We start from the raw sequence: 26325 nt of genomic DNA, 5'->3' as shown, positions 1-26325 counted from the left end.
ACCTCATTGAGTGTTTCGTGCCTTCCCAGTCTCACGATCACGTCATCCTCCGGTGGAATTGCAGCGATTTTTTTTTTCCACCACCTGACTGAGCTATGGCAACTGTTAAGCTTTACACCTGGGTCATTCCATGTGAAGTGTCTTAGGGCTCCCATCTCGACCATCTTCAATTTTGATGAAATTTGTACAGGATGTACCTGAGGTCCCTGCATGAACTTATGCAAAGTTTCAGGCTCACCCGTAACTTGGTTGAGGTACTAGAGCCATATTCGTGAAGACCACTTTTACAGACACCGAAAAGTTGTTAAGAAATCGTCAAGTTTGGCATTCCACTGTTCCTAATGTAAAACAGCTAGACTCTTGCTTCTGGGTGTAGTGGTACAACTTTGTGTGCTCTACTTATAAATGTTGCAAGTAGAGTTCAGAAAGCAATACATTTGGCATAATCTCAGTTCAAAGTGGGCAACAAATCATGTCACGAGAAATTTTCACCATAGTTTAACGAGGCATAAGTAGTGGAGAAAGTGTGCTATGGACCTGGTCTTTTGCCAAACTACCGTCTGTCCGGGTGTTTAGTATATCACAAATTTTGGCCTGGCTTGTGTGTTTAATTACTCTGCTACCATCCTGTAAATTTGCTAAAAAACATGAATGTATCAAAATATACCTGTGTTCAGTCATGTATCTCAAAATGGACACCTACCACATTACATTCATTAACACCATTCAACAGAGCGCATTTCATTCTATTAGAAAAACTTATTTTCATTTTGGTTTCTCTTTGGGTAAGGTGCAAAAATGTCGCCTAAAATTTGGAATTTTGTTGCTCATGTCTTCACTGTTTAAATATTCATTTTGCTGTTTATTCAGTGTTTTTAAACCTGTTTGTGACAAGTTCACTGCTAAATTTAACCACTTAACTGTACTAGAGATTGCTACATAATTTTGGGGAAGCTGAATGCTTATTAATTTTATTTCTTTTCTTTATTTAGGACTCGACAATTAGATTTTAGTGTCTGAAGCATATCAAGTTGTTGCTAAAATGGAAGAACAAGTTAATATATGCAGTTTCGGAAATACTGATTCCCCATGCCATTTAACAACATATAGTGCCTTGAAAGGACTGAAAGCTGTAAAGCAACTTTCCTTAGAAGAACAAGAATTACTTACTAGACGGAGTGGTTTACACTCTACTGAAAATACTAAACTATGCTTCCATCATCATGAAGCTTTACTCCTAAAAAGATTTGAATTTTTGCAAAGATCATGCTGCAACCCATTTGGCAAGAAAAACCACACTGCACGAAAAAGCTTGTGCTCAATCAACATAGTAGCACCTGACCTACTAAAATGGATAACCATGTCTGATATTAAACCAGGCTAAAAATGTGCCCTTCCTGTAGAAAAGAATTACACTGAAATATTCACAAATGGACGATACATATCAGTCGGATGAAGATGATTAGACTAATGTTGGTCACAATTTTAATACAAGCTTAACATCTGTTGGAATATCACCATTAACATTTCAATGAATTGGTGCAAGGATTACAAAAGGATATGCAAAGAGCAAAATACATGAAGTTGAAGGTGCAATTATTAAGAAAATTGCAGAAGTGGGAGGACTTGATCCCAGTGAATTGGAGCAACCATCCATAAGCAAGCAATGCTTGACTTGTTCAGATTACATTGAGCTGATCCAAGAATTGAAGGAAAAATTACATATACCAAATAATAACGAGAAAATTCAAATTTTGACCTTAGTTCCCCAAAGCTAGTCTATCAAAAGGCTATGGAAGAATTTTGTGTTTCAGAAAGAATGGTAAGGAAGGCTAGAAAGTTAAAAGCTGAACGGGGAATATTGGCACAGCTCAATGGTAAATGTGGGAAAAAGCTTTCGGAGGATGTGAACGTAAGAGTGATAGAACATTTTTATGATGAAGAGTTTAGTTCGATTTACCCAGGAAAAAAGGACTGTATTACTGTAAGGATAGATGGAGAAAAGGTTAAAAAACAGAAATACTTATTACTGAGCAGCTTAAAAGAAGACCGGAAATTGGATTTTCCAATTTTTGTGAATTAAGGCCAAAGTTGTGTGTGACTGTAGGCACAGCTGGTTGACATTCAGTTTGTGTCTGCACAATACATCACAATATGAAACTAATGTTGGCACATAGCCCAATAAAAGAAGATTATAATAGCCAAATAAAAGAAGATTACAAAATTTTACTGAGCAAAATTGTCTGTAATTTGGAAACAAAGGATTGCATGCTTCATCGCTGTGAAGTATGTCCAGGAACAGAAGCTCTAAATGAATATTTGGAAAGCGCTTTTGCAGATATTGATCCTGACAATACGATTCAGTTCAAACAATGGACTCACACTGATAGATACACACTTGAAACCAGAGAAATGACGGCTGAAGAATTCATTAACTATTAGTTACAAAACTGTTGGCCCTTTCTACTCACCACTACATTGCAAAGCATCAGAGCAAGCATTTGCAGTTCACTAAAGAAGGTCTCAAACGAGGAGAATTGATTATATTAATGGATTTCACAGAAAAGTATTCCTTTAATGTCCAAGACGCAGTGCAGGGATTCCATTGGGAAAATAGTCAAGCTACAATACGTCCATTTGTCATTTACTACAAAGGTAATGAAGACCTAAAGAGTGTCAGCTACTGCATAATCAGTGATTGCCTCCAACATGACACAGTTGCAATGCATGTGTTTTTAATGTACTTTATCAAATCCCTCAAGTGCATTTTTAAAGAAATTAAGCATATTCATTATTTTAGTGACAGTTCTGCAACACAGTACAAATATTTTAAGAGCTTCCTAAATCTTTGCCATTATCAAAAAGATTTTGGCATTACTGCAGAATGGAAGTTTTTCAGAACAAGCCATGGGAAATCACCATGTGACGGAATTGGGGGCACAGTAAAGCGTTTAGTAGCAAGAGCTAGTCTTCAACACCCAATTGACAACCAAATCTGAACACCAACTGATCTGTTTGAATATTACAAAAAAAGTTCATGGCATTGAATTTATTTATATTAAAAAAGAAATTATTGAATATGCAAAAATTGATCAAGAGAAACATTTTGAGGATGGATGTACAGTGTCTGGTACAAGAGACCACCACCATTTTGTGTCAGTTGATGAAAAGCGACTTAAGATTCACAGAGCATCAAATGATACAATGTCCTTCATAGCAAATGTTAACCGACATGCTGAAGTTGCTACTAAACATGTTGCCATTAGGAACTACAGCCTGGCCATTATATTACTTGTGCTTATGATGGAAAATGGTGGATAGGAAATATCTGTGAGGTTTCATGTGAAGAAAAAGATGCCTTGATTAATTTCATACATCCTCATGGAGCTGCTCAATCATTTCATTGGCCTACTAGTAGAGACATATGCTGGATCGCAGAACAACAGATGATTGCAGTCATCCAGTCCCAGCTGCTTCAGTGATGGGGCGACGATACAGTTTGCTGGAAGCAATAGTTTTGGACATCAGCAAAAAATTTAAAACATTTAACAATTGAAGAATTGGGAACCACAGAGACCCAAAAAAGGCTTGGGAACGCGCTATATATCCACATTCAGACTTGGGAACCTGCTAGATATTTGCATTCCAGCTTGGGAACGTGCTAGACACCCACTTTCAGGCTTGGGAACCTGCAGTAAAGAAATCCACCCATGGCTGACCTTGCATGGCTATCGGGCGTGGCCCCTTGGTGATGGCGTTACCAGTCTTGAGATTGGTAGTGACATAGCCACCATGGACCAGTGCAAGGATTTTCCAAATTACCAAAAAAGTCAGTAGTTTAGGCGAATTTTTTGCACCTTACCCAAAGAGACACCAAGATGAAAATAAGTTTTTCTAATAGAATAAAATGTGCTCTGTTGAATGGTGTTAATGAATGTAATGTGGTAGGTGTCCGTCTTGAGGTACATGACTTTGAACACGGGTATATTATGATAAATTCATGTTTTTTAGCAAATTTACGGGATGGTAGCACAGTAATTAAACACACAAGCCAGGCCAAAATTTGTGATATACTAAACACCCACACAGACAATAGTTTGGCAAAAGACCAGGTCCATAGCACAGTTTCTCCACTACTTACGTCTCGTTAAACTATGGTGAAAATTTCTCCTGACATGATTTGTTGCCCACTTTGAACTGAGATAATGCCAAATTCATTGCTTTCTGAACTTCATTTGCAACATTTGTGTGTAGAGCACACAAAGTTGTACCATTATACCCAGAAGCAAGAGTCTAGCTCTTTTACATTAGGAACAGTGGAAAGCCAAACTTGACGATTTCTTAACAACTTTTCGGTGTCTGTAAAAGTGGTCTTCACGAAAATGGCTCTAGCACCTCAACCAAGTTACAGGCGAGCCTGAAACTTTGCATAAGTTCATGTAGGGCCCTCAGGTACAGCCTGTACAAATTTCATCAAAATTGAAGATGATTGAGCTGGGATCATCTTATAAACTGGGATACTTGACTTGGAATGACCCACCTGCATTTTCTGCATTGCCCTCTAGGAAACCTGGTTCCCGGCAATGTGGACCCCTGTCCTCCACAGGGAATATTACAAGAACCATATAATAGTGTGTCGGGTGGAGTTCGCGTTTACGTCCTGAACTCGGTATGTAGTGAACCTGTGCCCCTTCAAACTCCTCTTGAAGCTGTGGCTGTCAGGATACAGACGATGCAGGAAATAACTGTCTGCAATGTATATCTCCCTCCAGATTGTGCGGTACCCCCGAACATGTTGGCTGCACTGACTGATCAACTCTCTAAACCTTTCCTACTTTTGGAAGATTTTATCGCCCATAACCCCTTACAGGGTAGCACCATGCTTACTGGCCGTGGCAGAGATGTCGAAAAGTTACTGTCCCGAATCGACTTCTGCCTCTTAAATACTTGGGCCGCCACACATCTCAGTCTGGGTAACGGTAGTTACTCGGCCATTGATTTATCAATTTGCAGCCCAGGACTCCTCCCATCTATCCACTGGAGAGCACATGATGACCTGTGTGGTAGTGGCCACTTTCCCATCTTCCTGTCACTCCCCCAGCGTCATACCCATGGACACCTACCCAGGTGGGCTTTAAACAAGGCAGACTGGGTAGCCTTCACCTCTGCTGTCACCATTGAGTCTCCCCCACATGGTGCCATTAATGTCGTGATTGAGCAGGTCACTACAACAAAACTTTCTGCAGCAGAAAACATGATCCTTCATTCTCTGGGGTGCCCCCGGCGAAAGACAGACCCTTGGTGGTAACTGGAAGTCGCTGAGGCAATTAAAGAGCATCGGCAAGCTCTACAGCGACATAAATGGCATCTTTCCCTAGAACACTTAATAGCCTTCAAGCGGCTCCATGGCCGCGTTCGCGTGCTTATGAAACGACGGAAACAGGGGTGTTGGGTGAGGTACGTGTCGACCATTGGATGCCATACGTCACCTTCCCAAGTCTGGATGAACATCAGACGTCCTTTTGGGTACCAGACCCCCAACAGGTGTCCCTGACATTAACATCAATGGCGTGCTCTCTACCGACGCAAACGTGATTGCCGTGCACTTTACTGAGCACTATGCTCAGCCTCTGTGTCGGAGAACTAGCCCCCCAGCCTTTCGCACCCTCATACGGTGCATGGAAAGGAAAGTCCTCTCGTTCACTACATGCCACAGTGAACCCTATAATACCCCATTTACGGAGTGGGAGTTCCTCAGTGCCCTTGCACATTGCCCTGACACAGCTCCCGGGCCGGATTGGATCCACAGTCAGATGATTAAACAACCCTTGTCTGACTATAAGCAATATCTTCTCGTCACCTTCAACCAGATCTGGAGCGATGGCATCTTTCCGTTACAATGGTGGGAGAGCACCATCATTCCAGTGCTAAAACCCGGTAAAAATCTGCTTGATGTGGATAGCTATCGGCCCATCAGTCTCACCAATATTCATTGTTAGCTGCTGGAACATATGGTGTGTCAGCAGTCGGGTTGGATCCTGGAGTCACGTGGCCTACTGGCTCCATGTCCTGGCGGCTTCCACCAGAGTCACTTTACAACTGATTATCTTGTGTCCCTCGAGTCTGCCATCCAAATAGCCTTTTCCAGACATCAACATCTGGTTGCTGTCTTTTTTTACTTACATTAAGCATACGACACAACTTGATGGCATCATATCCTTGCCACATTGTATGCATGGGGTCTCCAGGCCTCACTCCTGATTTTTATCCAAAACTTCCTGTTGCTCCGTACTTTCTGTGTCCAAGTTGGTGCCTCCCGTAGTTCCCTCCCCCGTATTCAGGAGAATGGCGTTCCTCAGGGCTCCGTATTGAGTGTGTCTGTATTTTTAGTGGTTATTAACAGTCTAGCAGCAGCTGTAGGGCTGTTGGTCTCCCCTTCTCTGTATGCGGATGAGTTCTGCATTTCGTATTACTCCTCCAGTACTGGTGTTGCTTAGTGGTACCATTGATCTGGAACCTGAACTTTATCTTAATGATGATCCACTCACTGTAGTGGAGACGTATTGATTCTGAGGACAGGTTTTTTATGCCCGATTGACTTGGCTACCTCACTTTAGTCTGCTTAAGCAGGATTGCTGGCAGCACCTCAATGCTCTCCGCTGCCTGAGCAACACCAACTGGGGTGCAGACTGCTCTACGCTGCTGCAACTCTACAGAGCCATTGTTCAATCTTGTCTTGACAATGGGAGTCTGGTTTGTGGTTCGGCGGCAGCCTCAGCATTGCATTTACTCGACCCAGTGCACCACTGTAGTGTTCGCCTAGTGACGGGAGCTTTTAGAAAGAGTCCAGTGACCAGTGTCCTGGTGGAGGCAGGAGTCCCTCCACTGCAGACCCGACATGTACAACTTCCAGCTATGTTGCTCACATTTGTAGTTCTCATGGGCGTCCGAATTACCATCTCCTTTTCCCATCCGTGGCAGCTAATCTCCCGCATCGGCGGCCCAAGTCAGGGCTCACGACTGCGGTTCGTGTGCGATCCCTTCTCTCTTAACTTGAGATCCATTCACATACACCTCCATGGTGTACACTTCGGCCGAAGCTTCGTCTGGACCTTTTGCATGGCCCTAAGGATTCCATTAACCCCACCACTCTCCGCTGTCACTTCCTGTTGATTCTTGATGTGTTATGGGGTTCTGAAGTTGCTTACACAGACGGCTCGATGGCTGATGGTAATGTTGGCTTCACCTGTGTCCACAGAGGCAATATTGAACAGCATTCCTTGCCCGCTGACTGCAGTGTATTCACTGCAGAGCTTGTGGCCATATTTTGTGCACATCAGTACATCTGTTCTTGTTCTGGTTAGTTGTTTCTTCTCTGTTCTGACTCCCTGAGCAGCTTACAAGCTGTCGACCAGCGCTACCCTCGCCATCCTTGTGTAGCAAACATCTAGAGGTCCATCTTTGGCCTGGAACGGTCCAGTGATTCAGTGGTGTTTGTCACGTAGGGTAGTTGGGCAGTCTGAGACACCTTGTCACGGTTCGTGCATCTGCCCCTGTCAGAGGTTCAAGTCCTCCCTCGGGTCTGCAGCCCGTGGTCTCACGGTCGCATTCTCACTTCCCGAGCCTGCCTCGAGATGACTGGGTGTTCGTGTTGTCCTCATCATTTCATCATCATTTGTGAAAGTGGCGAGATTGGGCTGAGCGAAGGTACAGAATTTTTATAGGTGCTGATAACCGTGCAGTTGAGTGCCCCACAAACCAATCATCATCAATCATCATCTCATCCTCTCTCGGGCATGAATGTGCATGTGCTTGTCTTTAGCATAAGTTAGTTTAAGTTAGATTAGGTAGTGGTAAGCTTAGGGACCGATGACCTCAGCAGTTTGGTCCCATAGGACTTAGCACAAATTTCCAAATTTTCCAGTGTTGTTTGTGTGGACCTCAGATCACATCAGAATCCCAGGCAACAAACTTGCTGACAGGCTGGCCAAACAGGCCACATGGAAATCACTCCTGGAGATGGCATCTCTGAACTGCGTTGTGTCTTACGCCGCAAGGTGTTTAGGCTTTGGGAGACGAAGTGGCATAACAGTATGCGCAACAAACTGGGTGTCATTAAGGAGACTGCAAATGTCTGGAAGCCGTCCCTGCGTGCTTCTCGCAGTGAATCTGTTGTCCTTTGTCGGCTCTGCATTGGCCATATGTGGCTCACACATGGCTACCTCCTTCATTGCAAGGACCCACATCAGTGTCACTGTGGCTCCCAAATGACAGTTGTCCACCTCTTGCTGGACTGCCCACTTTTAGCCATTCTGCGGTGGACTTTTAACTTTCCCAGCACCCTACCTTCGGTGTTGGGCAAGAATGCCTCAACAGCAGCTTTAGTTTTACGTTTTATAGTTTGATCTGAGTTTTAGCACGTGTCCTTCATCCTTTTGTGTCCTCAACCCTAGGGCTTTTAGGGCGGAGGTTTTAATGTGTTGCAGAGTGTTGTTCTCCTTTTCTATTCTTATGGTCAGCCAGCCATGGTACTCTGCTTTCTTGTTTTTAATCTCTTCTCCCTGTTTCTTGCGTGTCTCTGTGGTTTTCATGTCCTGTTTTGTCCATTGTAGTGTTTGTTGTCCTCCTGTCTTCTTCTGGTTCTTCCTTTCTCCTTTTACTGTGCCGTACGTTGTCTTTGTTTCCTTCTTTCCCTTGACTAATTGTTCTATGGGGAACAAGGGACCAATGACCTTGCAGTTTGATCCCTTTCCCCCCCTTTTAAACCAATCAACCAGACAGGTGCTCTTTGCTGGAAGTGTGGCTGCTGTGATTCAGTTGTAATCTGCTGTGTTGCATTGCCATCCATAGTGTGCTTCCATTGAGCTGCAACCATTGACAGTTAGTGATTTCTATATACTAAGAGACAGGTTTAATACTTCCACTGTCACAGTGTCAGCTTTGCAAGTTTTTCTCTTGAATGACTTTCCACCTTGTCATTTGATTTGCCATATATTCATGAAATGAAAAACCTCTTTACAAAGTACTTCTTTATCTTGGGTGTCAAATTTATACATGCAACTAATGCCTCTTGCTTAATCTTTATTTAGAACTTAGATATGAGTAGTTAATAGCTGTCTCTTTCGTGAGCAGGAGGGCAGATTCTGAATATTTCTTTCACGGTTGTACATATTTTGTTTGCCTTGGACATTAGTATGGAGCTAAAATAATGTCAAAGCATGTTCCTTCCATCGTCTCGGGAGGGTACACCTGATGGATCTATGGTGTCCTGACTATGTAGTATATTGCAGTTGATAATTATTATAGCTCCTGTATATTCACTGTCTTCAGTGTAAACTACCAGTATTTTTCAAAGTAACCTCTTCCATCCATTCTGAGAAGGAAATATAACTTCTTGTGTCTTGGATATTATTAGGCAGTGAATTGAATATTTTAACACTGTCATAGTTAACTAAGACAATGCCTTGACTGTGAATATTTTATGGAGTGTTTTAATGATTTGTAGAATTGCCTCACAGGCTACTCTTGTGTTGTTAGTAAACCACAGTTTTTAACAACCATGTAAGTTGGACTTTGTATGACGTTTTAGGAAATACACTGTAACTGCACCCCTTGTGTTAAAATGTTTCCATCACTATGCTTGAAATCAGATTACTTAATTTGTTTGATGTTATTTGTACAGATACCAAATTTCTGGTGCCCTACAAGAGTGGCAGCACCAGACAAGACATCTGATTTTATTCTTCCAACAGCATCAAAGGCATTTAATTTCATAAACAGTGCAGGGCTACGCTACGAGGCTATGGAAGTTAGGCGATGCCTGAGAGAAGGTATGATATATTTTAAGCACTTCACACAAAAGAAAGTTTCCATAAGTTTTCAGGATTGTTTTGCCATTTTTTATGAAACCACATATAGGCAGGCAAATATATATGTAACTGTGTTTAGCTTCTAAGAAACAAGATTTTGAAGTTGATAACATGAAATGGAAAAACTGCTTCATTTTATCAAAGTTGTGTTTCAACTAGAATATAAAAGGCTCATTTTAGGTGTACTTGCCTTTTGATTTTTGAAGCCAATTTCTGACATTGTAAATGGAGTGGTAGTTATTTTTTTGTTAATGTCATCCACTTAAATGCCTGGTCATGGTCTTTACCTGTACCACAAATTATTTATTAGATAAGTGCATAAGTTTATAGCATGTATGTTAATTAGTGTGGCAATATTTTGCTAAGACAATTTATCAGCTATCATTGTTTATTTGGTATGTTGCACTTGTAAATGTACTTTAAAGCTCTACATTCAAAGAGGTTTTTTTATGCCGTATCGAGTATAGAACAACTAACATTTTCATTATATTTGCTTTTTGAGACTTAATAGAAATGCAGAGGTTGTGGTAGTGTCTTCAAACAATTGTTCTGTTTACTGTGAGATTGCCATGTCAAAGGGGACCACTGTTATGTGAGTGATTAAACACAATGCAGAAAGGTCACCCATAGGATGTTTAAGAATACATTCTAATTATGATGATACACTTTGGTCATCCCTCGAGTTCCCCCCAGGGGGTCCACAACGCTTTTGTGGGTACGTGCGTAGCGAGCACGGGACCCCGAGCTAATGTGGCCCTCCTTCCATTCCGGGCTGCATACCTTCCTTTTCCGCATCCTTCCCTATCCCCGATCTTCGCCCCCCCCCCCCCCCCCCCTCCCCTCACCTCTGGCTCTTTCCTTCCCTTTCTCCCCCTCTGGGAGTATGGTTTGTACCTACGTCCGGAGACGGACGCTCGTAAATGTAACGCATTCTTCGCCTTCTCTGCTTGTATGTCTTCATCCTTCCTTTGTCCTTCTCTTTACGCTTTTCTCCACTGCGGAGTTTGAGACCCCTCTTCTTTCCTTTCCCTTTCTCTTTTTTCCTCCCTGTGTGTGTCTGAAGGCCGACCCACGCATTTCCATGCGTAGCCGGTGACGGGGTAACGCGTAATTCCCCGCCCTGGGCAGACAGGTAGGACACGTACGTACCCCCTGGTAACGGCCAGGCCCAGGGAGGGGTGATTACCCAAGCTGATACCTTCCGAAAGTGCCCATTGGTCCCTCCATCTGTTTGTCGGGAGGTGTGACCTGAGGTGTGAACAATCACCTAAGGCGGGAGTGCTCTCAGAGAGGGCCCCCACAAGGGAGGAGCGTGCCATCGGAGACGCTGGTAATCATGGGGGATTCTTCCGCAATAGTTTCCTCACCTTCCACTATGTCTGCTCACAACGTAAGTTCACTGAGTCTCAGCCACAGACAGTTCTTCCATTGTTGCCACAGTTCCTTGTTGTTTCTCGGTCTGACGAAGGTCACGACTTCTCCACGGTCAACCCTTTCATTATTCAGAAAGGTGTCGACGCAATTGCAGGTCCTGTAAAGTCTTGTTCCAGATTACGGAATGGCACCTTGTTGTTAGAAACAGTCAGTGCCCTCCAGGCACAAAAATTGCTGCATACTTCACTGCTCCACACCTTCCCTGTGCAGGTTGAAGCACACCGCACTTTAAATTCCTCGCGTGGAGTTGTTTATACACGCTCCCTCGATGGATTGTCTGACAAAGAAATTCAGCACTACCTGCCTGACCAGGGCGTAACGGCTGTTCATAGAGTTATGAAAAGGGTTGACACGAACATTATTCCAACCCGCACTGTCTTCTTGACATTTGACAAAGTTCAACTCCCATCGAAAATCAAAGCAGGCTATGAGATAATTTCCATTTGCCCTTACGTCCCAAACCCTACGCGTTGCTATCTGTGTCAGCGGTTCAATCACACCAGTCAGTCCTGTTCCAATCCGGCCAAATGTGTTACGTGTGGCAAGGATGCCCATGAGGGTGCTTGTCCACCTCCATCCCCTCGCTGCATCAACTGTATGGGTGACCACACTGCTTCCGCTCGAGATTGCCCCATTTTTAAGGACGAAAAGCTCATCCAGGAAATAAGAGTGAAGGAAAAGGTGTCGACCTTTGCTGCTCGAAAATTATTCGCCAGTCGACAGCCCACCGTGCCTCAGACAGGAAAATACAGCACTATCCTTGCTTCTCCTCGGCCAACAAAGGAGGCGGCCACGCAAACTTGCGACTTCACCTTTAGTACCACGGTCGTCAGATCGGCCAGCGCAAAGATCGCCCGTTCAACCTCACCACTTTCGCCTGCCCACTCTATGGATCACCCTTCATCGGGTTCTGCTAAATCTCGAGCCCAAAAGTCAGACACCAAGACTTCGAAAAAAGAGCATACTCATGAAGATTTTTTACGTACCCCAACTTCACAACCATCAGTTCCTCCTTCATCTAAACATCGTATTTCCAAGAAGGCTAATAAGAAGCCCAGTTCATCTCCTTCTCCGCCAAGGCGTGTCCCATCTACAGCACCACCTGGCGGAAATCGCCCTCGGCTGTCTTCCGTGTCGCCGAGGCGCACTGCTGGCGGCCGATCAACTGGCCGATCGCTGGTGGCAGGAGCTGCTCCTGAACAACCTATGTATCATGATCTTCTGCCTTCGGCTGAATGCCATTCCATGCTGTCGGTCGCAAGCTCTGAGCAGTCGTTGAGTTGACGGCAACCTTGGTCACATGCCTTCATTTTCTGTTCCCCCTATGTCCATTATCCACTGGAATATCTGCAGCATTCGAGCCAATCGGGATGAATTGTCGATCCTCTTACGATCCTACTCACTGGTCATCTTCTGTCTTCAGGAAACAAAGCTGCGTCCCCATGACCGCTTTGTTCTCCTGCATTTTCAGTCCATCCGATTTGATCTCCCCTCTGTTGAAGGCACTCCAGCCCATGGAGGACTCATGATTCTTCTCCATGATACTCTCCATTATCACCCAATCCACTTAAACACTTCCTTCCAAGCTGTCGCTGTCTGTCTTTCCCTTTCTGGATATACCTTTTCTCTTTGTACTGTATACATTCCATCGTCCACACCAATGGCACGAGCTGATCTCCTTCATCTTCTTGGTCAGCTTCCACCCCCCTATTTGCTGGTTGGGGACTTCAATGCCCACCACCCGCTTTGGGGATCTCCACATCCTTGTCCACATGGCTCACTATTGCTAGACGTCTTCCACCAAGCGGATCTAGTTTGCCTCAACACTGGAGTCCCTACATTTTTGTCTGCCTCCACGACAAATGTCTCTCACTTGGACTTTTCGGTCGGTACCGTTCCGCTAGCTCGGCGCTTCGAATGGTTCGCCCTTGATGATACACACTCAAGTGACCACTTTCCATGTGTCTTTAGACTGCAGCCTCAACTGCCATATATGCGCCCGCGACGCTGGAAGTTTGCCCAAGCCGATTGGACACTTTTTTCGTCTCTAGCGACATTCGATGACCGTCACTTTCCTAGCATCGACGATGAGGTCACACATCTTACCGACGTTATTCTTACAGCTGCGGAACGTTCAATACCACGCACCTCCGAATTGCCCCGGCGCCCCCCAGTTCCTTGGTGGAACGAGGCATGCCGTGACGCAATACGTGAGCGGCAACGTGCTCTTCGTGTTTTCCGCCACCATCCTACTTTGGCCAACTGTATCCGCTATAAGCAGTTCGTGCGCGATACCGTCGCGTCATCCGCGATAGCAAGAAGGCAAGCTGGAAATTCTTTACTAGCTCATTTAACAACTTCACTCCCTCCTCGGAAGTTTGGAGTCTAATTCGACGGTTATCTGGCGCGCCTAGTTTCTCCCCAGTCTCTGGGCTCACTGTCGCGCGTGATACGTTAGTGGACCCCGTCGGAATTTCTAACTCCTTGGGTAAACACTTTGCTGTGATTTCGAGCTCTTCAAATTACCCGCCAGCGTTTCTCCCGAAGAAACGTGCAGCGGAAGTGCAACCTCTTGCTTTCTTCTCTCAAAATCGCAAAAGCTATAATACTGTTTTCTCCATGCAGAAACTCCAACAAGCACTCTATTCTTATCGCTCCTCCGCCCCAGGACCGGATGGTATCCACATCCAAATGTTGCTGCATTTATCAACCCATAGTCTGCGTTACCTCCTTCGCATTATAGCTGGTTACCAAGCCCCCACAGAATGTATCTCTGCCTATGTAGATCAACACCTTCAACCCATTACATGCAGTCTCCCATCCTTCATCAAAGACACCAACCACTTTCTCTAACGCCTGGAATCCTTACCCAGTCTGTTACCCCTGAAAACCATCCTTGTAACCATTGATGCCACGTCCTTATACACAAATATTCCGCACGTCCAGGGCCTTGCTGCGATGGAGCACTTCCTTTCACTTTGATCACCTGCCACCCTACCTAAAACCTCTTTCCTCATCACCTTAGCCAGCTTCATCCTGACTCACAACTTCTTCACTTTTGAAGGTCAGACATACCAACAATTAAAGGGAACCGCCATGGGCACCAGGATGGCCCCCTCGTACGCCAACCTGTTCATGGGTTCCTTAGAGGAAGCCTTCTTGGTTACCCAGGCCTGCCAACCCAAAGTTTGGTACAGATTTATTGATGACATCTTCATGATCTGAACTCACAGTGAAGAACAACTCCAGAATTTCCTCTCCAACCTCAACTCCTTTGGTTCCATTAGATTCACCTGGTCCTAGTCCAGATCCCATGCCACTTTCCTTGACGTTGACCTCCATCTGTCCAATGGCCAGCTTCACACGTCTGTCCACATCAAACCCACCAACAAGCAACAGTACCTCCATTATGACAGCTGCCACCCATTCCACATCAAACGGTCCCTTCCCCACAGCCTAGGTCTTCGTGGCAAATGAATCTGCTCCAGTCCGGAATCCCTGAACCATTACACCAACAACCTGAAAACAGCTATCGCATCCCGCAGCTACCCTCCCGACCTGGTACAGAAGCAAATAACCAGAGCCACTTCCTCATCCCCTCAAACCCAGAACCTCCCACAGAAGAACCACAAAAGTGCCCCACTTGTGATAGGATACTTTCCGGGACTGGATCAGACTCTGAATGTGGATCTCCAGCAGGGATAAGAGTTCCTCAAATCCTGCCCCGAAATGAGATCCATCCTTCATGAAATCCTCCCCACCCCACCAAGAGTGTCTTTCCGCCGTCCACCTAACCTTCGTAACCTCTTGGTTCATCCCTATGAAATCCCCAAACCACCTTCCCTACCCTCTGGCTCCTACTCTTGTAACCGCCCCCGGTGTAAAACCTGTCCCATGCACACTCCCACCACCACCTACTCCAGTCCTGTAACCCGGAAGGTTTACACGATCAAAGGCAGAGCCACGTGTGAAAGCACCCATGTGATTTACCAACTGACCTGCCTACACTGTGAAGCTTTCTATGTGGGAATGACCAGCAACAAACTGTCCATTCGCATGAATGGACACAGGCAGACAGTGTTTGTTGGTAATGAGGATCACCCTGTGGCTAAACATGCCTTGGTGCACGGCCAGCACATCTTGGCACAGTGTTACACCGTCCGGGTTATCTGGATACTTTCCATTAACACCAACCTATCCGAACTCCGGAGATGGGAACTTGCCCTTTAATATATCCTCTCTTCCCGTTATCCACCAGGTCTCAACCTTCGCTAATTTCAAGTTGCCGCCACTCATACCTCACCTGTCATTCAACAACATCTTTGCCTCTGCACTTCCGCCTCGACTAACATCTCTGCCCAAACTCTTTGCCTTTAAATATGTCTGCTTGTGTCTGTATATGTGTGGATGGATATGTGTGTGTGTGTGTGTGTGTGTGTGTGTGTGTGTGTGTGTATATACCTGTCCTTTTTTCCCCCTAAGGTAAGTCTTTCCGCTCCCGGGATTGGAATGACTCCTAACCCTCTCCCTTAAAACCCACATCCTTTCGTCTTTCCCTCTCCTTCCCTCTTTCCTGACGAAGCAACCGTTGGTTGCGAAAGCTTGAAATTTTGTGTGTGTGTTTGTGTTTTTTTTTTATTGTGTCTATCTACCAGCACTTTCCCGTTTGGTAAGTCATGGAATCTAACTTACGAAACAAAAGCGTTGGCATGTTGATAGACACACATACAAACACACACACACACACACACACACACACACACACACACACACACACACACAAACGTGGAATGTTTCCCTCTACACTATTTCAGTTAACATAGGATGAAGAACAGCCACTTAATTTAACCACTTACAACAATCGTACTTCAAATGACTTTGTTGTAGTCTCTCTCATTATTTTTCAAATAAGTGTGTCATCATGCCAGATTTCTTTATCCTGTCTTCAATTTCTTGGAAATGTAAATAAAGTTTTAGAAAGTTTCTTCTTACTAACTCAATATGTAATATGCATTCATCTGAACAACTTCTGTAAGAAGTAAAATGAATGTACTGAAAATATGTTTATTGATCCTAATGTTACAACTAGATTCACCTCAGGAGATATACTAGCTCTATAATTAGTATTTTGTTTCTGTAGTTTTTCTGTAATAGCTGTGAGAGGGATGTCCAATGATGTTACAGTTATTTGTAGTAAGCAAAAGTTTGTCTGGGAACTGCTATAGTTCTTTGTACAACATGAATTCAGCACAGTCACATCTCTCACAACTAATACTATGTACACAGTTCATAATTTCCGTAATAATTCATATTTCAAAGAAATACTTTCTGCCAGAAGCATTTTCTGACTCAACACTGGAAGATACATTTCAGTGGTACAAGTGAGCAACACACCTGTAGTGACTGGCATCAATGCTCTGGTGTGGCCTCAGAGCATCCAAGCACTTAGCAAGTCACGAGGTACCTAGGAGACAAACGAGTGCATATGGTATGGTTGTAGTCCAAGACAGCCATTGAATTATAAGCTGTGTATGCAATTGTACCAATCTGTTGAAACCATACTTTCCTCATTGCACACATGTGTCATCAAGGTTCTGGGAAGAACAAGGTTTTGAGCATTGTAATGTAGCATTCTAAATAGAAAACCACAGTAACTCGCCTGAGGTATAGTTTATCTCATTAAATCTAATAACTGCACCATTGTCAAAAAATCACACACTATCCCATTTGTGTGTGCGTTTGTTTTTGTTGATCTGTTAGCTCTGAGGAATAGTGTCTGACACCTTAGCATCAATTTCAGTCTTGTTATGTGTATATCAACTGTTCAGTGCCCCGACTCTACAGTGATTTGGTTACCTTCTCTCCTTTCACTGCTTCTCCCTGGATTGTCAGGGTCGAGATTTTAGTGTACTTTAGGATGGCGAACATACCCATTTATTTGGCAAATGATGAGCTAGCCACAAGCTATTGAATTAGCTTTTTATCATTAGTTTTATTGTCCTGAACTGAATATTTTAAGCAAGACTATATTAATAATTTTAAATTTTTTATCTTCCCATGTGACTGTGAATGGATATTTTGAGGAATGTGCGTACAATTGAGTGAGCAAGTAAAATTTTATCTTTCCCATGCATGAATTTTAGATTTTTTAATGTCTATCATCTCCCAGTGTAAGCACTCCCAGTATGCACTGCTCACCAAATGGCATTCCAGCCGCTCTGAGATACTTATCGTCAGGTTTGAAGAAAGCTATTCACTGAAAAAATTTGATTTTTGCACATCTTAGTGTCAGATATCTTCACACAATAAATAACTAAATTTCTATTCATTATATGTCATGGTTACTCTGCTGCATCAAATGAAGTAAAATATTGCATGAAATTTTAAAGAGTTTGCTGAGGTAAGTATGCAGTGCATAAACTGTGTATGGCTGATTTTACCTCATACATTGCAGTATACAAAATGTAGATAAGATACTGAAATTTTATTTAATATTGGGAGTAGAATCATATCTCATTTTATTCTCAAGTAATTGATTTTCATACCCAACAGACTGTTGTGCATGATACACCCATTTCTGTCTCTGCAAATCTGTAATAAAGTGGTTATAACAGCAGCCAGAGACTGTGGTTTGTGTGTGTGTGTGTGTGTGTGTGTGTGTGTGTGTGTGTGTGTGTGTGTGTGTGTGTGTGTGTTTCATCTATTTTTGATGAAGGCCTTGTTGGCCAAAAGTTTACTTTGACAGTCTTTTTGTTATACCTATCTGCAGGTCAACATCCCCACTATATGGTGAATAGGAGCCATCCTTTTAACAATATTGGTCACAACAATAGTCATATTTCATAAATGGTTCAAGATATAGAAACTAGGTTTTTTTGAAAATTATAGTGCACAAAGAAACACACATTTTGTATGGTCAATACTCAAAACTTATTTTATTTACTGAGATACGGAAGTAACTTGTCCGCAGCAATGAGAGTTTGCCAGCTCAGGACGCACACAGATGTCAATAGCACAGTAGGAAAACCCTAGAGGCGTGCTTATCCATGTCCACAGCACCTGGGGAACATTGGAACAGGACATGCATACACATCTACAGCAGTGAAAGAGTTAATCTGTTTTTATAATTTCATAGTCCAGTTCTCATTTGCAGTTTTCTCTCATCATCTCACAGTTGTCTCCATTCTTTCCTGATATTAGTGGCAGGTTGTCCATATTAGTTCTGTGCACTACACTTGCATATCTGCCTATCTTGGTCAGGTAGAGCTCAGATTCATGCTTAGCGAAATTCTTCCCTCCCCCTCTTCTTTTTTGAGTCTAGAATTCATTTGTTAACATGCCCTGTGGCTTGCTTATGGCATGGGTGACACTCTGCATCTTAGTTCTCGGCTTCTTGTCCTTGTATAAGTGGACTGCAGACAAAATACATCCTTTGTTCTTGCTAGAGTCTCATCAGTTTTATAAACATGTATTTACAAACTTAATTACATACCTTTGTTTAGTGGAAGGTTTGAAAGGAGTGATATGATTTTATGAGATAGAAGAAGTACATTTTTATTCAGTGTCAATTACATAAGGTCACAGAAACAGCATAACGTTTTTGAAAGAAGGTATCACAATTATGATTTCACCATACACAGAAGCATTTAAACACTCATTCTTCCTGTGCTCCTTATGTGAACAGAAATGGAAATCCCTGACAACATGTACAATGGGAAGGATCCTTTGCCAAGCACTTCATAATAGTTTGTATGTAGATAAAGATAGTAACACAATGAACTATGAAATTCCAAGACAAAATTAACAGCTACAACACTACCATCAATAGTATGGTGTAATAATTTGCTTCATTTTGCATATCTTTATAATGGGTTGTTGTTGTTGTTGTTGTTGTTGTTGTTGTGGTCTTCAGTCCTGAGACTGGTTTGATGCAGCTCTCCTTGCTACTCTATCCTGTGCAAGCTTCTTCATCTCCCAGTACCTACTGCAACCTACATCCTTCTGAATCTGTTTAGTGTATTCATCTCTCGGTCTCCCTCTACGATTTTTACCCTCCACGCTGCCCTCCAATACTAAATTGGTGATCCGTTGATGCCTCAGAACATGTCCTACCAACCTATCCCTTCTTCTAGTCAAGTTGTGCCACAAACTTCTCTTCTCCCCAATCCTATTCAATACCTCCTCATTAGTTACGTGATCTACCCACCTTATCTTCAGCATTCTTCTGTAGCACCACATTTCGAAAGCTTCTATTCTCTTCTTGTCCAAACTATTTATCGTCCATGTTTCACTTCCATACATGGCTACACTCCATACAAATACTTTCAGAAACGACTTCCTGACACTTAAATCTATACTCGGTATTAACAAATTTCTCTTCTTCAGAAACGATTTCCTTGCCATTGCCAGTCTACATTTTATATCCTCTCTACTTCGACCATCATCAGTTATTTTACTCCCTAAATAGCAAAACTCCTTTACTACTTTAAGTGTCTCATTTCCTAATCTAATTCCCTCAGCATCACCCGATTTAATTTGACTACAGTCTATTATCCTCATTTTGTTTTTGTTGATGTTCATCTTATATCCTCCTTTCAAGACACTGTCCATTCCGTTCAACTGCTCTTCCAAGTCCTTTGCTGTCTCTGACAGAATTACAATGTCATCGGCGAACCTCAAAGTTTTTACTTCTTCTCCATGAATTTTAATACCTACTCCGAATTTTTCTTTTGTTTCCTTTACTGCTTGCTCAATATACAGATTGAATAACATCGGGGAGAGGCTACAACCCTGTCTCACTCCTTTCCCAACCACTGCTTCCCTTTCATGCCCCTTGACTCTTATAACTGCCATCTGATTTCTGTACAAATTGTAAATAGCCTTTCGCTCCCTGTATTTTATACCTGCCACCTTCAGAATTTGAAAGAGAGTATTCCAGTTAACATTGTCAAAAGCTTTCTCTAAGTCTACAAATGCTAGAAACGTAGGTTTGCCTTTTCTTAATCTTTCTTCTAAGATAAGTCGTAAGGTTAGTATTGCCTCACGTGTTCCAACATTTCTTCGGAATCCAAACTGAACTTCCCTGAGGTCCGCTTCTACCAGTTTTTCCATTTGTCTGTAAAGAATTCGCGTTAGTATTTTGCAGCTGTGACTTATCCAACTGCTAGTTCGGTAATTTTCACATCTGTCAACACCTGCTTTCTTTGGGATTGGAATTATTATATTCTTCTTGAAGTCTGTGGGTATTTCGCCTGTCTCATACATCTTGCTCACCAGATGGTAGAGTTCTGTCAAGACTGGCTCTCCCAAGGCCATCAGTAGTTCGAATGGGATGTTGTCTACTCCCGGGGCCTTGTTTTGACTCAGGTCTTTCAGTGCTCTGTCAAACTCTTCATGCAGTATCTTATCTCCCATTTCGTCTTCATCTACATCCTCTTCCATTTCCATAATATTGTCCTCAAGTACATTGCCCTTGTATAAACCCTCTATATACTCCTTCCATCTTTCTGCCTTCCCTTCTTTGCTTAGAACTGGGTTTCCATCTGAGCTCTTGATATTCGTACAAGTGGTTCTCTTCTCTCCAAAGGTCTCTTTAATTTTCCTGTAGGCAGTATCTATCTTACCCCTAGTGAGACAAGCCTCTACATCCTTACATTTGTCCTCTAGCCATCCCTGCTTAGCCATTTTGCACTTCCTGTCGATCTCATTTTTGAGACGTTTGTATTCCTTTTTGCCTGCTTCATTTACTGCATTTTTATATTTTCTCCTTTCATCAATTAAATTCAATATTTCTTCTGTTACCCAAGGATTTCTATTAGCCCTCACCTTTTTACCTACTTGATCGTCTGCTGCCTTCACTACTTCATCTCTCAGAGCTACCCATTCTTCTACTGTATTTCTTTCCCCCATTCCTGTCAATTGTTCCCTTATGCTCTCCCTGAAACTCTCTACAACCTCTGGTTCTTTCAATTTATCCAGGTCCCATCTCCTTAGACTCCCACCTTTTTGCAGTTTCTTCAGTTTCAATCTGCAGTTCATAACCAATAGATTGTGGTCAGAATCCACATCTGCCCCTGGAAATGTCTTACAATTTAAAACCTGGTTCCTAAATCTCTGTCTTACCATTATATAATCTATCTGATACCTTTTAGTATCTCCAGGATTCTTCCAGGTATACAACCTTCTTTTATGATTCTTGAACCAAGTGTTAGCTATGATTAAGTTATGCTCTGTGCAAAATTCTACAAGGCGGCTTCCTCTTTCATTTCTTCCCCCCAATCCATATTCACCAACTATGTTTCCTTCTCTCCCTTTTCCTACTGACGAATTCCAGTCACCCATGACTATTAAATTTTCGTCACCCTTCACTACCTGAATAATTTCTTTTATCTCGTCATACATTTCATCTATTTCTTCATTATCTGCAGAGCTAGTTGGCATATAAACTTGTACTACTCTAGTAGGCATGGGCTTTGTGTCTATCTTGGCCACAATAATGCGTTCACTATGCTGTTTGTAGTAGCTAACCCGCACTCCTATTTTTTTATTCATTATTAAACCTACTCCTGCATTACCCCTATTTGATTTTTTATTTATAACCCTGTAATCACCTGACCAAAAGTCTTGTTCCTCCTGCCACCGAACTTCACTAATTCCCACTATATCTAACTTTAACCTATCCATTTTCCTTTTTAAATTTTCTAACCTACCTGCCCGATTAAGGGATCTGACATTCCACGCTCCGATCCGTAGAACGCCAGTTTTCTTTCTCCTGATAACGACGTCCTCTTGAGTAGTCCCCGCCCGGAGATCCGAATGGGGGACTATTTTACCTCCGGAATATTTTACCCAAGAGGACGCCATCATCATTTAATCATACAGTATAATGGGTAAGGAAAGTGGAAGCTGTTGACCGTGGCAGGTTAGTAAGTACAGTCATTTGCTTGGACTGGTTTGGGAAGACCCAAATGAGGATGGCTAGGTGAGATAAACAAGATTGAAGTCTGTATATGTGAACAGTTTTTGCCACTTGTCAGTTGATTTTAGTAAGTTACAATTAGCATGACACACTCGAGCATATTTGAAAGTACTCATTTACGAACATATAGGAATGGAAAATCCTCGGTGGACTATAAATAATTGAGTAATAAAGGCAACAGATCACCAGATGGTGGAGACACTAAGCCTTCACTAGACAGACAGGCAAGGCAGAACTTCACCATAAATATAATGGTCCTGGATACTCCATTGTAGCTGGTTACAATGCTCAGCCCAAAAGGATCTCAGCTCTTGTTAACCAATACCTCCAACCCATTGCCCACAGCCTAGATTCCAATATCAAAGGCATGTCACACTTCCTTCGCCGACTCTCAACTGTCCCCATCTCATTTTTGATATCTAGATCAGTACTTGTCATTGTTAACACCATCTCTGTATACATCATTATCCTCCTCCATGTGGATGGCCTTGCATTGTTGAACACTACCTCCCCTCAGCGTTATTACATCCTCAAACCAATCACCTCATTCTTTACGCACCTAACTAATTAATCCTCACATGTAACAACTTCTCCTTTGAGGAGAAAATAACAAACAAATATACAGCATGCTCATGCACACCTGCTTGGCATCCTCCTATGCCAACCTGCCTATGGACCACCTAGAGAAAATATTTCTAGTCAGGTTCAGCTCATGATCTGGACTCAGGGCCAAGATGTTCTATCCTCATTCCTCCACAGCCTCAACACCTCTCCCATCCACTTCACATTCCTGGATGTTGACCTCCATCACTCAGATAGCTCCATACAAACCATTGTCCATATACTATTAACTATCAACAATATCTGAATTTTGACAGATGCTATCCCTTCCACACCAAAATATCATTGCCTATAGTCTGGCCACACACACAGATGGCACATCTGCAGTGTCAAGCAATCCATTGTCCATGATGAGGAAGGTCTTAGTAAGGCTTTCACTGACAGGAACCATCCTGCCCCCCTCCCACTCCAAACAACCCCAGGAGCAAGCTGCAAAGAAGTACTAGATCATCTCCCAGTATCATCGCGGATAGGAACAACTGAACAATATCCTTCACATAGCCTCAACTACTTATCATTGTGCTCAGAAATGAGAAACACCCACTTACAATCCTCCCCACTCCTCCTAGAGTGGTATTACACACCCCACCCAATCTACACAACATCCTACGCCATCCTTACACATTCTTGCTCCCTATGTAAAACTTGTCCAATACACGCACACCGGTCCCATCTCAGGCTTATCCTATTCTGTCAAGAGACAGGGCCGCCTGTGGAAGCAGTCATGTCATGTACCTGTTTTGCTGTAATTTCTGCACAGCATTTTATGTGGGCATGACTACCAACTAGTTGTCCACTTGAATGTATGACCACCGCCAACCAGAGTTGGCAATCCAGGGATTTAACATGCTACTGAGCACAACATGCTCAATTTCAAAGCCCACTTCATAGCTTGTGTCATCCATACCATTCCTTGCAATACCAGCTTCTCTGAATTATATGGCTGAAAGTTTTCTCTTCAAAACATTCTTTGGTCTAGTAGTTGTCCTGACCCCATGCTGCCCCACATGCAGCACCTCCCCTGCCCCATGTCTATAAGTTAACTCATCCTGCATCTACATCTTCTTCCTCACAGCCTACCTCTTTATTCTATCTCTCCCTGCCAAGCCACCTCTCCACACCACCATATGTTGCATACCATTTTCCCATCTGTGACCAGAATGAACTCATAGATGTCAGATTCCTATCTTGTGCACCTGCTGCCTCTCTCTCTCCCAGCAATCAGCCATCTTTACACTGATTAAAACTGTCTGTCAGACTGGGATTCAAATCTGGGACCTTTGCCTGCAAAAAGACAGGGAGAGACATACTTACAGAATCGTTATTCCTGATAATGTTCAGTTTGACAGTAAAGTAATAATGAAAGAGGCAAATTATTAATCAACACTTCTATTTGATTGTATGCTTATATAACATTAAAATTCTAATGGCATTTGTAGAGGAATCTGTTCAGTCAGTCAAAACAAAAGCAGATACATACAGACACTATCGGTCTGCATGTTTGTGGGAAATGCCTGGTGGCAGAACAATATTGCTGTAGCTGTTTCAGATCCATGTAGATTGCAGTGTGTCTGTTTTTATATCATTAATGCAACTGATTGCAACAAATTCTAGTGTACTGACTTCAAGTTACCATAAAGTGGCCCACATTGTATCAGCTTTCATTCCATTCTTCTTCACCGATTCACATGTCCCGCATCTTATTTTCGTAGTACCAAACCTCACATTATGTAATGTTGTCATTGCCTCCTGCTTTTTCACTTCTTGCTTTCTTTACGTTTTTAATCAATGTTCATTTCCTTTTAAAGCCTTCGTTTAATGCAGTTTTTTTCCATTTTTATGTGATCTTTCTTCTGCCCTTTTTTGTTTTCACCATCTCTCTTCTGCACTTTTTGTTTCATCTTGTGCCTTTTTTGTGTTTTTGTTTTATAATATATGTAAATTTTGCTTTGATGTGTCTTTTACACGCTCAGTATTCTGTAAATGCTTCAAAATTATTGACTCTAGCTGTTAAATTTCAACTCAGGGCATGGAGTGTTGTTGCTGTCTCCTTCTTGCTGTATTTTATTTTTATTGCACAAGTTCCAATATTAAAATGATTCTGACATTTTGCTTTCCTGTAATAAAATCCTCTGTAACTTTTATATAAATTGTTGGGTTCGTAGAGATATAGCAAGGCAAATTGAGATTACTTTTTAAATATTTAAGAGGATTGTCTCTGTATAATGTTGCATTTCTTGTACTTTCATTATTTGTCTGTATTGTGAGTGAAACTGAGATGACTTTCTGCGCAAATATTCATCCTTTTACCTGTGTTTTAAGTAGTTGGAGCAACAGTTAAGATGCTGCAATTTGGAACAAAGGCTTTGTTCTTAACATTTTGGATTTGATACTGAACACCATAATGCTTCTTATATTTTAAATGCAGTTTGTGCATTATCAAACAACTTGTTGTACATGTAGAAATTATAACCATGTCATTTGATATGTTACAGGACTGTTGGAGAGTCCTAAAATAACACATGATGAGAGCATACTGTTGGCAGAATTGGAAGATGAACTGAGGAAAATATTGGGAGTGAAATACGAGTTGTATGAGTAGAAAGTTTTATCACTTAACGTATCAGACAAACCTTTTATTTTGAACATCTGAGGAAGCACTAAATGTTGAATTCATGGGTCAGTCAAAGATAATAGGCACATGTCGTCTTCTGTAATCATGAACACTTTTCATCTCTCACACTTTGTGTAATGTGATCATTTCATCAATCACACTGGAAAAATAGAACAGTATGTGACCTTTTCTCAGTCTTTGTTGTCTTCATAAATTTATTGACTGTCCAGTTTATTTATTGGTTTGTTTTTTGTGTACCTTTAAGGAGAACTGTGATCTGTCCTTCATGGAACCGTGTGTCATTTACAGTATTTGTACAGTGTTATTCTCATGGCCTCTGCATTTATGAGGAGTATGAACTGCTGACTGTCACTAAATATAATAACTGCTCAGAAGTATTTTGTACTAGTATGAATGATAACTTATATAAGAGAAATGTATTTAAACAAATTTCCTTGGTGTATATAAACATTACTATTTTACATTTTTGCTAATAAATTATGTATTGTTGCAATAAATGTGTGTCACAAAATATCAACAATAAGTATGTAAAAAAGTAATTATTTTAATCCATCAGTATTTTGAAAACTTAAATTAGAAGTAAAATGTAACTATGCCTTATTTTCTTGAAAATACCAGTTATTGTTCTAGTAAGGATTTTTTGTGGCATGTGAAGGTTGTGGAGAAGTGTTGATGTTCTTTCTCAGATTATCAGTTTATGTAAGAATGGGATCTCTGAAATGTTCATTTTAGTCAACCACAACAGAAAAATCAATTATCTTACACTGTGCTTCCTGGGCATAGCTCAT

At 42.2% G+C, this 26325-nt stretch overlaps 1 protein-coding gene across 3 annotated transcripts in view; it reads left to right on the top strand.

Annotated features, from left to right (window-relative positions):
• Positions 1–26060, top strand: part of LOC124804903 (trans-1,2-dihydrobenzene-1,2-diol dehydrogenase-like) — a 104025-nt gene extending 77965 nt beyond the window's left edge. For all 3 annotated transcript variants that reach the window (XM_047265278.1, XM_047265277.1, XM_047265276.1), the window contains exons 5-6: positions 9683–9830; positions 25398–26060. In XM_047265278.1, coding sequence (XP_047121234.1) covers positions 9683–9830; positions 25398–25504 — 255 coding nt within the window. In that variant the 3' untranslated portion in view covers positions 25505–26060. The remainder of the gene's footprint in view (positions 1–9682; positions 9831–25397) is intronic.
• Positions 26061–26325: the final 265 nt, after the last annotated feature.

The sequence above is a fragment of the Schistocerca piceifrons genome, chromosome 7 (genome assembly GCF_021461385.2).
Source record: "Schistocerca piceifrons isolate TAMUIC-IGC-003096 chromosome 7, iqSchPice1.1, whole genome shotgun sequence".
Lineage (NCBI taxonomy): Eukaryota > Metazoa > Arthropoda > Insecta > Orthoptera > Acrididae > Schistocerca > Schistocerca piceifrons.
This window is presented reverse-complemented; position numbering and strand designations above follow the sequence as displayed.